Source organism: Diceros bicornis, chromosome 32 (genome assembly GCF_020826845.1).
Source record: "Diceros bicornis minor isolate mBicDic1 chromosome 32, mDicBic1.mat.cur, whole genome shotgun sequence".
Taxonomy (NCBI): domain Eukaryota; kingdom Metazoa; phylum Chordata; class Mammalia; order Perissodactyla; family Rhinocerotidae; genus Diceros; species Diceros bicornis.
The window spans coordinates 18,426,387-18,443,766 of NC_080771.1; the positions used below are offsets into that span (position 1 = coordinate 18,426,387).

Genomic DNA, 17,380 nt, shown 5'->3' on the forward strand with positions numbered 1-17,380 from the left:
TGCCAGCACTTGGCCCCCATGCAGGCTCCTCAGAAAACGAAGCAGCCTTTTCTCCCTCAGGACCCGAGGGAAGTGGGTTCAGGGAACAGCATGAGCCCCATCTGCCCTCATCTGGGAATGGGATGAGGGGCCGCCAGTCACAAGGCAGCACCCCCGGATTCTCTCTCCGCAGGGACCTCGGTCACCCGTGTGACAGCAGTGGATGCAGACGACCCCACTGTGGCAGACCATGCCTCTGTCATGTACCAAGTCCTGACAGGAGAAGAGTATTTCACCATCGACAGTTCTGGTCTGTGTGACTAACCCTCCCGGGCAGGCACCCGCTTGGAGGGGGGCGGAGGCGAATATTCCAGGTGCAGGGGCCAAGGGAAGTCCAGTCGGACAGAGAACCACACTGTCCTACGGAGGTGGTCGGTATCACACATTAAGACAAGGTGGCTGGTAAGGGCAGGAGGGAGCAGACAGGTGCCCAAGAATGGACTCAAGTCCAGGCACCAAAATCAGGACCCAAGCAGTCACACAAGAGGCAGAAGAGAATGCAGGTTAGCAGTGCTGGGTATGGATTCTGACAGATCTGGTTTCCAAACCCAGCTCTGCTACTCACCCCTCTACGAACCTCAGGCAAGTCAGCCGACCTCAGCGAGCCTTGTTCCCTCCCCACGAAAATGGGAATGCTTGTGTTCATCTTGCGGTAGCTGTGAAGTCTGAATTAGATCATGTATGGAGAGCACATGGCCCATAATAGTCATCTACTCAATGTGACTTGAAAAACTGTAAGGACTGAGTCTTGGAAGCAAGACAGAAGTTCAGTTGGTCAGGCCTGGGGCACACTATCTTTCAGAGGGATGGCAAATACACAGCACAGACACCACCACAACCAAGGATACACCAGGACAGGCATCACTAATCCATCACAGCACTCTTCCCACTCTGAGCCTAGAGTGGGCCTCATGCTCTTTCTAAACACAATGCTCCAGGCAGCTAGGACCACTATGGAACCAAACTGTTTGGGCAGCTTTGGCCTAGCAGTAGGGGCGTGGAGGTACGTGGTGGTTGACCAGTGCTTCTCAGCCCTGGCTGCTCAGTGGAATCACTTGGGGAGCTTTTAAGTCAGCTACTGTCGGTGAGGGCCCAGGTATAAGTATTTTCTAAGAGCTCCAGAGGTAACATGGTTCCTGCTGGGACACTTTTTGCAGGATTCATTCTTACGAAGATCAAAAACTTGGACCGAGAGACAAAGGCCAGGTACGAGATCGTGGTGGAAGCACGAGATGCCCAGGGCCTCCGGGGGCAGTCAGGCACGGCCACCGTGCTGGTCACTCTGCAGGACGTCAACGACAACTTCCCCATCTTCAAACAGAGTGAGCCCCTCCCCTAGGGCCCTGGGGAGGGCAGGGGTTGGGCTACTCCAGACTCCGCGGACTGGGGGCTCTTGGGGAGGAGCCCAGAAGTCCCCCTACCTCTCCCCCCACCACGGGGTGGGCCTAAGGCCCAGGGAAGTCTTTCTGGTGCAGGGAGGGACCCTGCTCCCCATCTCTGCACACATTCCCAAGGCTGTCCAACTGCCCCCTGCCATGCTCTCCTCACAGGCCGGAGGGAAATCACACTCACTGCTGTGTGCCAACCGTGTGCCCAGGCTCCCACTACCAGATAGGAGCAGTTTCACCTAGATCCCATGGGCTCAGGAAAATCCAGGCCCCAGCTAGAAAATCCCCATGGGCTAGTGAGCAGGGGTTTGGCAAAGCTCCACACCCAGAGCCGGGGCTGGGCCCTGACCTCACCCACAGACTGATTCCCCCCTAAAAAACTGACAAGGGCTTTTCACATGCCCTGGGTGGGGCTGGGGAGGAGAGTCAGATGGCTTATTGCTTGCACCCTCCAATGCTGAAGGCGTAATTCAGAGGCTCGGCCACCCCAAGGACAGGCCAGCTTTCCAGAAGTGGCCTTGCTATGCATGGCACAAGCCCCCTGGAGGCAGGACTTCTCTCTCTTGGCAATTGATAGGTCCCCTCGCAAAAGTACCTGGCATACAGTAAGTGCTCAATAATTACTTGTTGGAAAGATGGAGGGATGGAAGGACAGATAGATCAGAACCTCTTTGCCTTGGGATCCAAAATTTTAGGGGTATTACTATTATTTTACTGGGCCCATTTCCTGTATCAAAATGTGGTAGGATGTATGAGGGACAATTGCCTTGTCTATGTCATTAACCCAGTGCCCTTTGGGGCGCCCCTTCTGCATCAGCCAAGTACACGTTTACCGTGCCGGAAGACATCCGCGTGGGCAGCCCCCTGGGCTCTCTGTTTGTCGAGGACCCAGACGAGCCCCAGCACCGGAAGACCAAGTACAGCATCGTGCAGGGCGAGTACAGGGACACCTTTACCATTGAGACGGTCCCCACTCGCAACGAGGGCATCATCAAGACCACGAAGGTGTGTGCACCTGCAGCAATGACGGCAGATGTGGGTTTGGGGCTCCCGGCAACCCCAGGACTGGCCAGGGGCTGCTCCTGGGTCACAGGCCATCAAAGGTGCACGTTCTGGGTCAGCTCAGAGCTGGCCGTGCGCTCGTGGAGACTGTGACCCTGGAGCTGGAAAAGGGGAGCCAGGAGAGAAGGGTCGGTGTCTTAGGCTGGGTTACCCCAGAAGCAGACCTCAAGACAAGGATTTGGGTGTAAAACATTTCTTTGGGAGGTGATCCCAGGAAGCCCCCAGAGCAGTGACACATGGAAAGGAGAAAGTTAATGGGGGCTCCTTAGTGAGCAGGTTATCACTGGGGCTAGGGGCCCTGGTCCCACTGGGGACATCTGGGGGACAGTGTGGAATATGCCTCAGAGCTGCAGCAGCTGAGGGTGAGGATGATGTGGTGCTGACTCAGGGCTGCTCTGGGGCGTTCACTCCCCGGCACTTCCTGGCCTGACCTGGGCACAGGCCGGTAGAGCCCTGGTCGTCACAGGAGCCTGCAGCAGAAAGCCCTCAGCACGTAAGGAAACTGAGCACCATGGCGACATGGGTGGCCACTGGCAGGGGCTGCTGCTGACAGAGCAGTCAGACTGACTGAATCTGGAAGAGAAGTGAAGGTCCTGCTAGGGGCAAAAAATGCCTCCAGAATGGCCATGCAGGGAACTGGGTCAGGGATGATCCTCACCAAATGGGACACTCCAGAACCCCTCTGCCTGAGCCAGGCCATTCCTCCAGCAGGCCTCCCCCGAGTCTGTCTCTGGCCCTAGCCCTGCAGAGGACTGGAGACACCCAGGGGAGCCAGACAGCCTCCTCAGTCCCAGAGCTGTCAGCGAGTGAGGAAGACAGACCCCAGACAAAAAGGGTAGCAGCCATAAGTACTATAGCAACCCAAACAGGGAGCAATTACCTGTGTCGGGAGGGGCAGGAACGGGTTCTGAGACGACATCTGATTACCTTTGGATTGGGATCTTGAGGGATGAGTAGGAGTGTGCTAAGTGGGCAAGGGCAGGAGAAGTATCTAGAGCAAAGGCATAAAGAGGCATGTCCTTAAGGGGCTGTGGACAGAAGCACTGGTCTGTGATCCCCTGAGAGCAGGACCGGGGCTGATCCCTTGTGTGTCTCCAACACTTGAAGTAGGGCCAAGCAGAGGGCAAGGGTCAGGGGTGCAGCCATGAGTACTGAGACTGCAATGGGGGGCAGCTGAAGACAGCCAGGCCCAGCCACTCTCTTGATGACCTTGGACATTTCACTTCTCCCGGCCACAGGCCCCTCATCTATACAATGGTGTCATCCCAGTACTACCTTACAGGGTCGCTGTGAAGACCACGTGCCACGTGCTCGGCTCAGGGCAGGTGCTCACCAATCTTTTCCCTTCCACAGCCCCTGGACTATGAACGCGTCCGGCAATACAGCTTCACCATCGAGGCCACAGACCCCACCATCAACCTGAGCTACCTGAGCGGCGCCTCCACCAGAAACATTGCCCGTGTTGTCATCAATGTCACAGACGTGGACGAGCCCCCCAACTTCCAGCAGCCTTTCTACCACTTCCAGCTGCGGGAGAACCAGAAGAAAACTTGGATCGGCTCAGTGCGGGCGGTTGACCCCGACGCCGCTCGGCGGAGCATTGGGTAAGGGGGTGGAGGGCGTGAGGATGGTGATGATCATGACAATCCCAGCACTGAGGTTCTTACACCTGCTGGCCTGAGACCAGGACTCAGAGCGGGAAACTGGCTTCTCCAGGCACCTACACGAGCAGTGAGCCGAGGCAGGGCTAGAAGACCAAGCTCTTCCACTAATCCATGTGGCCAGGTGGGATCTTGTCCGCCCTGGGCACCCCCACCCAGCACAGTCCTGGCCATCAGAGCTGCCCACTGTCTGCTCTACATTGAAGGGGCTGTTCTTTGGACCATGGCTCCCACCGGTCCCATTTGGGGAGATCTGGCGGTCAAGACGGCAACCAACTAGATGACATATGTGAAACTCCCTCGCTCAGATGTTTTATTAAATTTGTCCTCCCAAAACCACAAAAGGAAAAAGTGTTCACTTCCCACAGTGAAACAACACAAAGATCTACAAAGAGCCTATCAGTAACCCCACTCCCAGATAACTCACGTCCATGGTTGGATATGGTCCTGTCACACCTGTCTTCATGACGACACAAACATCTACATACACTTTTGGTAGATTTGTTGTTTGTTTTTGGTTTTTCATTGTTTTTAAAATTTTCTGGATCATACCATGCCCATTTCATCACTACTTGTTCTTCTGTCTCAACTAGACTCCTCTCCTCCACCCTCTGGGACAAAAGATATAGTTCTAACTCATACTTTCTAGAGCCACATAACATTTGATAGTAAGTATGAATTGAACACAATCTCATTTTATTCCAGAGGGTGGCCAATTGTGCCAGCACCATTTATTAAGTCAGTCGTCATTTTCACGCCTTTGTTATATACTGAGTTCTGTATAAACCACAATCTATTTCCAAATCCTCTATTCTATCTATTGTTCTATCACAAAGCCGTTCATTTTGTTTTACTGTGGCAGCTTTTTACTAAAACTTTGTATAAGGCAAGTCCCTCCCTCACTGTTTTTTCACTTTATATAATTTTTATGCATTCTCAAACATTCATTCTTTCATATGAACTTTAAATATGTCCCTCCATTTTGACCACAGCTCAGAAGTTTTGGGACTACTGTCTTCATGGCCATTCTATTCTAAATAATCTGTAATGATGATTTTTATTTCTTCATTGATCCAAGGGTTTATTTAAGAGATTGATTTGATTTTTTTTTCTTTTCATTTACAAGTGGTAAAGCATTTTCTATTTTTGCTTTAACTTGTTCTGTGATGTAATACAAGTGTGTTTGTGTCCATTTTCTTCCTAGAATATCTAAGCTTTTGCTTTACATATTTTAATTTTTCTATTCAGTTATAAGTCCACAACTATTTTACCTTGATTATGGCTTGTAACTTTTATCCCTATGAAACTACCCAGTTTGTCCTGCTTAAACATTTTTGCCTTCAATTCCACGTTGCCTGATGTTAAGTCAATCAGTCCTGTTTTCATGTTATTCGTGTTTGCCTGATATAAATTTTCCAACCTTCTCTTTTAACTTTTCTAGGTCATTTGGCATTAAGTTGTCTCTTGAAAATAGAATGTAGTTGATTTTTCTTTAATCTAAACTGAGATGTTTTGTGTGTAACCTATTTACATTTTTTTATCACAAATGATATGTTTGATCTTACTTATTTTATTGTTTTACATTGCCCATTTCTCAAACTTAACGTCTTTTTTCTTTTCCTCCATCTTTGCTCTAGAGTCTATTTTTTCTTTTATTTTCTTCTAGATATTTGGAATGAATACATCCATTTTTACTTCTACCTGTAAAACCAGATTTACTTCTATCTGTAAAATTAAAAATGTTTTCCTGGATCTATATTTTCTAGTTAAAAATATTACACGCACACACACACACCATTGTTTTCTTACGTATGATAAAGAAATCAGTAGCTTCATTTTAATTCCTCCCAAACCAGGTTTTTACTTTATATTGAGACATTTCTTAGTTAGATGAAGTTTTCAAAAAATTTTTTTCAGGACCCATCTATGTGGGTGATATATTTCCTGATTTCTTGCATACTTACAAATACCTTAGTTCTTTTGCCTTATGTTAATAACACCTAGATGTGCTCATATAATCCTCAGATTATAGATATTTCCCTTCAAAAATACTATCAATGTGTTCTAGCATTTAATTTTGTGGAGACGTCTAGGGTGAGTTCAATTTCCCTTTCTTCACAAGGAACTTATTTTTTCTGTCTAGGCTCTTTTCAGTTTCTTCATACAGCCTTGAAACTCAAAAGCGTCATCAAGATATATCTAAATATTGATCTCTTTTTTAAAATTATGCTGATATCAATGACCTCTTTTAATTTGTAGACTTGGGCCTTTCTTCAGATCAGGAAAGTTTTCTTTTATTATATTTTTTGTTATTTCTTCTGTTCTATTGGTTCTTAAATATTCCTCAGTAGTAGTAAATATACATATTTGGAATTCCAGATATATGTATATTATATATTATATATATTCCTCTTTCTTTTCATCTCTTTTTTTTTTGTGAGGAAGATCAGCCCTGAGCTAACATCCGATGCCAATCCTCCTCTTTTTTTTTTTCTTTGCTGAGGAAGATTGGCCCTGAGGTAACATCCATGCCCATCTTCCTCTACTTTATATGGGACACCACCACAGCATGGCTTGACAAGCAGTGCGTCGGTGCACACCCAGGATCCAAACCTGCGAACCCTGGGCCGCTGCAGCAGAGTGCGCACACTTAACCACTTGCGCCACCGGGCCGGCCCCCTCTTTTCATCCCTTGATAACTTTTTTCTTTATTTCTGGAAGAATGTGTCAAATTTTTACTTCACAAATTTAATTTCCTTTTGATCACTTCTTATCTCTTCCAGCTCCTTTTTTATTTCTTCCTGTCTCTTACCTTTTCATTAATTACAAAAACCAATCCCAGCTGTGGTGTAGTTGATTGTAGTGCCACCTGCCTCCGCTCTGACAGTGCTCTTGATGGAGCCTCAGGCACCACCCTCAGTCCAATGATGGCAACAGGGCTAAAATCAACAGGATTATCTCAGTACTCTGAATCCCCCTGGGAGGTAGAGTGCAATGAGCAGTGAGAGGAGGACAGAGGAAGATGGAGGGACACATACTGAAGGGCCTCATCTGTCATGCTGAGGAGTTTGGACTTAGCAAAGAAAATGGAAAACCATGAAACTCTCTTCCCTGGGCAGATACTCCATCCGCAAGACCAGTGACAAGAACCAGTTCTTCCAAGTAACCAAGCAGGGGGACATTTACAATGACAAAGAACTGGACAGAGAAATCTTCCCTTGGTATAACCTGACAGTGGAGGCCAAAGAACTGGATTCTAGGGGTGAGTGGCCCCATCTCCGGGGACCTGGGCTTTTCTCCTTTCCTTCATTCTTTCAAAACTGGCATACTCTGTCGTTTTGGGTCTCTAGAGGTATTACAAGCACCTGCTGAAGCACTACTTGGCTAGGATGCTAAAGAGCCTCGATCCCCAAGGTGTGGATGGACCAGTGGCATCCACATCACCTGAGACCTTGTTAGAAGTGCAGAATGTTGAGTCCCACCCCCAGACTGAATCAGAATCTCATGCACATTGCAGTTTAAGAAGCACTATTATAAAACAGGCTGCCAGATGTCCCTGAGATGAGAATCACCTAAGGCACCTCTTATACATAGAGCTTCTCAGACCCCTCCCTTGGAGGTTCTGGTCCAGTGAGCCAGAAATGGGGCCAAGGCATGTGCACCGAACAAGTGCTACATGATTCTTATCATCATGGACATTTGGAAAAGGCTGCTTTGGGGTGTTTATGTACCAGTTAGTGGGTTGAATTCAAAATCTGAAGTAGCTTCCAACTCCACGATTGTTAGGTTCTCCAGAAATTAGTGTAACTTTTGCCAGAAGGAAAGGCAATTATTGCAGTTTTGCAAGAAAATCACAGCTGCCCTCCAGGAGAAGGATTCATATTCCCACCTTACCCAGGAGACCACCAGGGCCCAGAGACGGGTGACAAGGCCCCACTGGTGCTACCCTGGAGGGCCCCTGCCACCTGCTGGGTACTTCCAGATTCCCACAGCCCCCAACACGGAAGCCAACCCCAACCTCAATGGACTCCTGCGTGTTTCCAGAGCAGTCTTTGCCCTCTTTTTCCCTCATTCATACAATTGTTAAACTCTAAAAGCAATAATTTGTTGTTCATTTTAACATACAGAAAATACAAAAAAGGAGAAGAAAATTATCCCCCCATAATCCTACTATACAGAGACAATTACTGCTTAGCCTATTTTCTCTGGTCTTATTTTATACATTTTTTTATACAAGTGAGAGCATAATATTTGTGTAAAAACCATATCCTGCATTTTTACTTAACCTTATTCCAGAATCATTTTCCCATGGTACTCAAATGTCTTTTTTTTTAATTACATTTTTAAAATGTAATTTACATGGGCTTTGTAAATGGCCACATATCCCATTCTTTTAAATTGGCTTAATTTATTAACCCAATCTCACCTGGGTTGTTTACTTTTTAAATTATTTTGTAATTAATCAATTTAATTTAATTTATTTACAGGCATACCACGGAGATATTGCGGGTTCGGTTCCAGACCACCGCAATAAAGCGAATATCGCAACAAAGCAAGTCACACCAATTTTTTGGTTTCCCAGTGCATATACAAGTTACATTTACCCTATGCTGTAGTCTCTTAAGTATGCAATAGCATTATGTCTTAAAAAACAATATACATACCTGAATTTAAAAATACTTCATTGCTAAAAAACGCTAACCATCATCTGAGCCTTCAGTGAGTCATAATCTTTTTGCTGGTGGAGGGTCTTATAAAAAACATACTATCTGCAAAGTGCAATAAAACGAGACATGCCTGTAATTAAATAAATTATATCTACTTAAATTAATTCAATTAGTCAATCAAATTACTAAATTGGCTTAATAATTTAATTAATTGAATTAATTTGATGAAGCCCTTTTTAAATTCAATTACATTGTTTACCTTTTTGATTCTTACAAGTAATTCTTTAGTAAACATCCTTGTGCATGAAGTTTGACTCCCTTCCTCTTCCACTTCTTTCACCCAGAACATGAGCCCTGGCCTCTCTTCCAGAGGTCCACAGCCCCCTCTTCCTGCCAAATGGGCAAGGGCACCCCATCCAAACACCTTCGACCCCCTGGGGCTGGCATCAGCTGAGCCCACTGTGGTGACTGACAAATCCTTTCCCCCTGCAGGGACCCCCACGGGCAAAGAATCCATTGTGCGAGTCCACATTGAGGTTACGGACGAGAACGACAACACCCCAGAGTTTGCCCAGCCCTATGAGCCCAAAGTGTGTGAGAATGCTGCCCAGGGCAAGGTGAGTCCGGCTCAGGTGGGAGGGCAAGGCAGCGCCCCCTTGGGGCACGCTGAGGAGCAGCACCTCCTATCCACAGTCAGCTGGAGTTCCACTGAGCTTAACGTAACCTGCACAACAGCCTTGAGAGATGCCGACATTATTCTCACTTTACAGATGGAGAAACTGAGGCTTACAGGGTAGATTGGTGGGGAAGGGGATGGTAGAAAGAGTGGCTTTGTGGAGACCACTTAGGTTAGTGTTGCAGGCGAGAGGCAGCCACGGTCAGGTCTAAACCCAAAGTCTCCATCACCGAACCCTGGGCCACCCCAACACCACCACTGACCATCCCCCATCTTTCACATTCCAGGTGGTTGTGCAAATCTCGGCAATAGACAAGGACATAACACCACAAAACGTGAAGTTCAATTTCTCCCTGAGCACTGAAGACAACAACTTCACCCTCACAGATAATCACGGTGCGCATCAACTTAGTCAGCCTGGCTCTTAGCGGGGTCGGGGCAGGGTTCTTTGAGTCTTGAAGTGCCAGGGTCAAGGACCAAGGCAAGGAATTGGGGGCAGGCCCTCACTGGAGTTTTCAAGATAGGAGATATTTGTACAACTCCCATCACATAGCTCATCGGTCTGTGCAAAAGTCAGAGCTGCCCAGGCCAAACTGCCACGTCCACATTCCCCATAAGATGCTCAGGTCAGTGGGGAGTACAGAACAGATATGGGGTGCAGACAGCCAGCTCGGTTCATGAATTAGCCAAGGGATTCCTTCCCACACAGGATCTCTGTGCTCAGCACAATTGCAAATTGCTCTATGACATGGAACTTTGAGGTCACTTCTAAAGAGTCAAAACCGGAAATGGGAAATCTGAAATGCCAAGGATACAGTGAACTTTGTTTTAATTCAGCTACAATGACTACTTACCGCCAAGGATCTGGTCCACCAGTCACACCCCAGAGAGTCCTGTGATGTCAGTAGTGGCCGATCAGAGCTTCCGATGAGTACGTGCTTATGAGAGTGATGATGCTGAGTTGACTGAATTCCAACCAAAAGTAGACAGGCTTCCATGGGTTCAGCAGCTTCCTCAGAAAAATAGAGAAAATCCCCCTTGGGTCAAAATAGAGCAATCCTTCACCCAGCTCAGGATGGAATCCCTGCCTGTCCCTGATTGGCAAAACTGTGGTTGATGAGGATCCCTGTATGGAACAGCCATTGCTACCTTTGAGAAAGAGCAGGGAGTGGGGTCCCTGAGAGTGGGTGCAGACCCAGGGGATCAGCCACAGACTGTCCTTAAGGAACCTCCTCTGGGATTGGAAAGGTAGCCAGGATATGTTGACAGTCAATGACAGACCATTCAAGGTTCGGCTGTCTTTAGCAGCAAATAATGTGGCAAAAATACCTGCCACTTCATCCCCAATGCCGCCTCAATCCCACCTCAGAAGGAGTAGAAAGCTTAAGTGCCACCCAAAGACACCCCAGGTACAACCAGAAGGCAAGCCTGTTGGTCTCAGATTCACCTTCAGCATGAATATCCTGCTATAGTATTAAATGAATATGGCGAGAAATCTCCAATTTCTCCCATAAAGTGTCAATGGCCATATTGTTATGATTTTCAATTATAATAGACATGGCTACTTAATAATGAAATGTAAAATTGCCTCTCATCCGAAATCTCAAAGGTGGCCTCCTTTGCTTTTGGCCTGCTTCCTGAGCAGGCCGACCCCACGTGGGTAGGTAAATCCCGGGGGAGTCCCTGGACCCTCTGACCATGAGCATCACAACCTCCCAGGAACCTACAAAAGGCAGATCATCTGGCCTTCACCCTGAGCCACTGAATCAGAAAGGGGGGGGGGGATTTGAGGGGGTTTTGAAAATCAGCATATTTAAAATGCTCCTTGGGAGAGTCTTCTGTACATAAAACCACTGATTGGAGCTGGGAAGGAGAGCCAATATTTGGGCCAAAGCCCATTCCCAATTCCAGGCTGCCCAGGAAATCCTCAATTACATATGTAATCATCCCCTCAGTGCCCCAGGGAACGTGTGCATCGTTTTTACTTTCTAATGCACTTGCAGGGATACCAGAAACAAGAAGTTAGCCCAATGCTAAAAGACTTTTTAAAACTTTAGTTTTCCCCTGATTGCTTGTCAAAGCTTGAAACAATGCATAATTAATTGAGCTGTAAGAGAGTGGCCTGTTATCAAAGTAGGATGAGGGAGGAAAAAGGGGTCAGCCATATGAGTTGCCCACAGAAACGGAAAGCAAGGATTTATATTCTGGCCAAGCCATTCTTAGAGGGTAGGTCTAAGCAGCTGCCCAAAATATCCCCTCCATAGAGGAGCAGACCTGCGCTCAAATGACTGAAACATGAGGCAGGGGATGCAAAGGGCAGAGAAGCAGCCCAGACAGCACATGGGCTGGCATAGTCAGGGAGGTCTCCCCGGAGGAGGCAGGCCACACCATCAGTGTGGACGAGGGGATGGGCGCTCCAGGGAGCAGAGCCTGACTCACTGCCCTTGGTGTTTCCAGATAACACAGCCAACATCACAGTCAAGTACGGGCAGTTCGACCGGGAGCGTGCCAAGGTCCACTACCTGCCCGTGCTCATCTCAGACAACGGGGTGCCGAGCCTCACAGGCACCAGCACGCTGACCGTGGCCGTGTGCAAGTGCAACGAGCGCGGCGAGTTCACCTTCTGTGAGGAGGTGGCCGCCCAGGTGGGCGTCAGCATCCAGGCGCTGGTAGCCATCTTCCTCTGCATCCTCACCATCACAGGTCAGTGTCTGGGGTGGGGGGGGCACAGAAGGGACACTGAGGGGGCTGCACAGGAGGAGGAAGAGGCCAGGGCTCCAGGCCCAACCCTGCCTCCAGCCTGCAGTGCAGCCCTGGACCAGTAGCCCACCCTGGGCCCCAGGCTTCACAGTGGGATACAGGGACTCGAACTCCAGCTCCCTGGATGCCTAAGGGAGACGGTGGATGAGGGGAGAGGCCGGGTGGGGCTCAAGGCCCCTCTCCCAGTTTGAAATACTTTATATAGGACGTTTGCTCATTAGACTTGTATATTTTGAGCACTAACTGTGTGCCAGGCAATGTTCTAGGCATATATTTACATAAAACCTATTTTGAAAAAAGAGCATCCAGTTCCTCTTTTGGAAAGAAATGGAAAGTTTAAAAACTTCTAGTTTAGATTATCTCCAGGGGCTTTCTTTCCTTTTTTAGGATTCCTCCAGCCTTGCTATCTCTTTCTTTTTTGTTCGGGCCTCAGAAATTTTAGGAGCATTTTAGGCCTTGCCTTAGGTTTGGGTTGCCCAGGAATGAGACCCTGGGACAAGGATTGGGGTGCAAGTGGTTTATTTGGGAGGCGCTCCCAGGAAGCCCCAGAAGGAAGAGGGGCAGGGGGACAGGGAAGGGAGGCAGCCGACCAAAGGCGCATTGTCACGAAAATTACCACCGTGGGTCACACCGGAGCTCCTCCTGCTGGAGACCAGGAGGCAGCACTCACAGCCAGCGTTTATCCCCCAACTCCCATCAGCTGATGGTTGGGGGCTCCTCCAGGGGCGTAAAGTCTCCTGCACGTCACCTGCCATGAGATGGGGCAGCGGCCAGCCCTCCGAGGAAGGCTCGGATGGTTAGAGGTCACCCTGTGCACAATGAAGGATCTGGGGATACCATGCGGCACCCACATTATCTGTTCCATGCCCTTCCTCCCAGTGGTTCCCCTAAGGGGCCCCCAGGATGTGTTCCCCTTCTGGAGCTTCTGTAGAAGAGAGTCCAGACCCAGAACCCCTTTTAATAATAACGAGTAACAATAATGATAATGGCATTGCCACCACACATAGAATTCACTAACCTTATAACCACCTTAACAAACAGAAACAGAGCAGAGACATCATCGTTTCCATTTTACAGATGAGGAAACCGAGACTCAGAGAGGGTGCCCCACTTTACTTATGTTCATAACAGTTTGTCAAGTAACCCAAGGCTAGAAGGACAGAGCCTGGGGGAGGATCTGAGCCTAATTTTAGGAGCTCTCTGCACCACACAGTCCACCCCTCCTCAGGGGTCGGCGACTCTCACACAGTTACACCCCTCAGAGCTTTGCGCAGGGTCGTCATCTACACCATTGCCTGACCATGGGACTCGGGGAAAGTTACTCAGCCTCTCTGAGCTCAGTTTGCTTAACTATTGATAATAACAACAGCCTTGAATGAGATAACATGAAAATGTGCCCAATATCAAATCAGCAAGTATACAGTAGCTGCTCAAGAGTGGCTGCTGCTACTATAATGGGTGCTATGTCTACCAGCACGACCATTATCCATTATTATCATCATCATAGCTGTCAATGAAGCAATGGCTCAGCATTTTTGAATTCCAAATTCCAACTCCATCCCTTTCCCCATTTCTTCCCCAACCTCTGGCCTCCTAGCCTTTGGACAGGCATGGAAGGATATGCCTCAGTGGTATGAGGAGGCAGGAAATGAGGATGTGGGTAGATGGGGTTGAGACTGGCAGACTTGAGGGAGGCCCACTTTGTTCCTCCCCACCCACGCACCCCCCCACACACCTACAAGGTGGCCATGACAGCAAACGAGGATCATATCCTGGGGGGACAAGGGACTCTGGAGTGGGGTGGGGGTGGACCCAGCAGGTATCTAGACTAAACCAACCCTTCTGTGTTGGCCCAGGTGTCGCTGGGAAGCTGGGCTGGCCCAAGAATGTCCAGGGAGGAGGGGAGGGCGCAGGTGAGCCTCAGAGGGTGGGGGCCAGCCAGCGGGCTGGGCCTCGTCTGACCAGCTCTGACTCGCTCGCAGTGATCACCCTCCTCATCTTCCTGCGGCGGCGGCTCCGGAAGCAGGCTCGCGCCCACGGCAAAAGCGTGCCGGAGATCCACGAGCAGCTGGTCACCTACGACGAGGAGGGCGGCGGCGAGATGGACACCACCAGCTACGACGTGTCGGTGCTCAACTCGGTGCGTCACGGCGGGGCCAAGCCCCCGCGACCCGCGCTGGATGCGCGCCCGTCCCTCTACGCCCAGGTGCAGAAGCCGCCTCGGCACGCGCCCAGGGCGCACGGCGGGCCCGGGGAGATGGCCGCCATGATCGAGGAGAAGAAGGACGAGGCGGACCACGACGGCGGCGGCCCGCCCTACGACTCGCTGCACATCTACGGCTACGAGGGCTCCGAGTCCATTGCCGAGTCCCTCAGCTCCCTGGGGACCGATTCGTCCGACTCGGACATCGACTACGACTTCCTCAATGACTGGGGGCCCAGGTTCAAGATGTTGGCGGAGCTGTACGGCTCCGACCCCCGGGAGGACCTGGTGTATTAGGGGGGCCGCGGGCCTCTGGGCCTGGGGATCCAAACCACTGCGGCTCAGGCCACTCAGACACCAGGCACTGTGCCCTCGAATTGTAGCTCTCACGCCCCAGCCTAGCACCCCTTCCTCGTGGGTCCCAGCGACCTCACCGCCATGGGTAGCAAACTCCAGGTCCCTGAAACATCCAGGAATGGCCATATTTCAGTGACGGCTACCCCCGAAATGCTGGAACATCCAGGCTAGTGTTCTGTTCGGGCTCGGACATCCACAGAACCCTGTCGCCTGGGACCACGGTCCAACTGGAAGACTTTCCCTGGCTCCTCAAAGCAGCTTATGTCCAACGGCCATGGGGAGGTCTCCCCCTGAGGTCCCTGAACCTCCTGATGAGGTTGGCGAGGTCCTGGGGCCTGTCTGCCTGGAAGCAAAAGGCTGGGCAGCACGACTCCTGGACAGCACTCTCTGCAGCCCAGTCCCAGGGGCTATGGGACTGACCCTCAGCCTGACCTGCTTCAACTTCTGCACACCCTCCCAAGTCCCCAGCCCCTCCCCAGGCCCGTCAAGAGCAAGGAAGGGGCTCCTTGGCAGCTCCTGACCCTGGGTCCTGAGGTGACCTTGCTGACCTGCCGCGCTGGTAACTGTGCCGTACTGAGAGTCGAAAATTCAACCCAAAGTCAGAGAAATGGCTTGTTGAACTTTGAAGCAACTGTGAATTCATCCTGGAGGGACAGTGGAGACCAAGTATGACAGATCATAGGGTGAGGGCCACCTCCACGCCCACACCCTCGGGAGAGGGCCTGGAGTCGCTGTGACCCCAATTCAGGACTCATCGACACCCCTCCAGTTCTGCCTGGGAAGTGGGCCAGACATTCCCAGAGCAGAACTCCTCTCCCCATCTCTGCCTGGTCTAGTCGCTCATTCATGCTCTCTCTTTTCTCTCTCTCTCTCTCCATCTACTCCGTACCTCTTGACTTAGAGGCACTCAAGATGTGACCCTCAGCAACTCCGGCCAAAGGCCGAACCCAAGCATGACTGCACAACAGAGCCGTGCCCTTTGCCTTTACACCCCGTCATGGCCGCATCTCAGGGAACCCCAGCAGGGCCCCGTCCCTCAGGCACACCCCGCAGAAGGCAAGGCCCCTGCCCTGCCCAAGCCCTATCGTCATCTGTGCATCTCCCACTTTCAGCCACATATGGAACATTCCACTGCAAACACCCCTTGGGGAAGTGGCACCACTCAACGGGAGGGGGCAGGAAGGAGGCAGACTCTCCTACTCACCCTTCATCACGACTGAGGTTCCCATCCTGGGCAAGGCCCCTCACACTTCAGCGGACTGTAGATAACACTGACTTTTTTTTTTTTAACCAATAACTAGTTCTTTGTTTTTGTTTTTGTTTTTTTTTAACTAATAATACTTACACGATTCTAGCTCTCACAAACATATAGAATAAGGGTTTTTGCATAATCAGGTTGCTATCTAGGTTAACAATTTTAATTCAGGTTTCTTAGTTGGATAAGCAAATTCCTGTAACCTTCTATTTCCTATCATTGTAGTAATTACTCTGAAGATAATAACTATATATTGACCACACTGGTGCATGGGACGTACTGTATTTTTTTTATACCTAAATAAAGAAAAATTTTGAAATTCTTCCATTTCTAGAGCTCATGTGAAACACACATACACACATGTACACACCACCACTACCATCATCATCAGAGGAACCCAGGATCATTTGAGATTAGGATTTCAGACAGTCACTACCAAAAAGGGATTGCAGCAGAGAATAACAAGGGACACCTAGTCCAGCCCCCTGCCCTTCCAGAGCCCCATGCCTTCACCCAGCCTCTGTACACAACCCCCAAACCCCCCCCCCACACACACACACAGCCTCTGTACATGACCCCCAGCCCCTCTACACACACACAGCAGTCAGGGCATCTGGAAGCTGGAGCTGTAACACCATTTCCATGTGTCAAATGAACTGGGGGCATAAGATATATCAGCAGTGAGAAAGGAAATCAATCTCTAGCTGGTTGACAATAGTGATTGAGCAGCCGGCACTTTATTGCAGTGTGTGGACCCCAACACTGGGGTCCTGCCTGGAAAATCTCACAATCAAAATGAGAAAAAGAAGCTTCCTTGTCAGGTCTGGAATTGGGGAGGTGGAGGATGAAGCTCACTTCAGCAAGGCTCCTGTTCCTTGACCCCTACCAGCAGGGGTTCCTGGGCAGAGCATCCCCCAGGGATATTTTGCAAACTGTGCTCTGGACAAACACTACTTCTTGGAACTCTCAGAGTCAATCTGTCTTAATTCCAATTTTGCTCTAATATCTTTTGTGATTTCTTTTTTGATTCATTGGTTATTTGGAATGTATTGTTTAATCTCCATATACTTGTAAATTTTCCGAATTTCCTTCTGTCATTGGTTTCTAATTTCATTCCATCGTGGTAAGAGGACACAATTTTATATTTATTTATTTATTTTGGTGAGGAAGATTGGCCCTAAGTTAACATCTGCTGCCAATCTTCCTCTTTTTGCTTGAGGAAGATTGGCCTGAGCTAACATCTGTACCAATCTTCCTCTATTTTATATGTGGGTCACCACCACAGCATGGCTTGACAAGTGGTGTATGTCTG

The 17,380-nt window shown here is 49.4% G+C and overlaps 1 protein-coding gene across 1 annotated transcript in view; it reads left to right on the forward strand.

Moving 5' to 3' along the window:
- The window catches only part of CDH5 (cadherin 5), a 35,402-nt gene extending 18,959 nt beyond the window's left edge, over positions 1–16,443 (forward strand). Inside the window, exons 4-12 of the mRNA XM_058527949.1 lie at positions 173–289; positions 1,197–1,361; positions 2,245–2,432; positions 3,843–4,093; positions 7,270–7,412; positions 9,310–9,434; positions 9,781–9,889; positions 11,951–12,196; positions 14,236–16,443. Of these exons, the coding sequence (XP_058383932.1) occupies positions 173–289; positions 1,197–1,361; positions 2,245–2,432; positions 3,843–4,093; positions 7,270–7,412; positions 9,310–9,434; positions 9,781–9,889; positions 11,951–12,196; positions 14,236–14,753 (1,862 nt within the window). The 3' untranslated portion in view covers positions 14,754–16,443. The remainder of the gene's footprint in view (positions 1–172; positions 290–1,196; positions 1,362–2,244; positions 2,433–3,842; positions 4,094–7,269; positions 7,413–9,309; positions 9,435–9,780; positions 9,890–11,950; positions 12,197–14,235) is intronic.
- Positions 16,444–17,380: the final 937 nt, after the last annotated feature.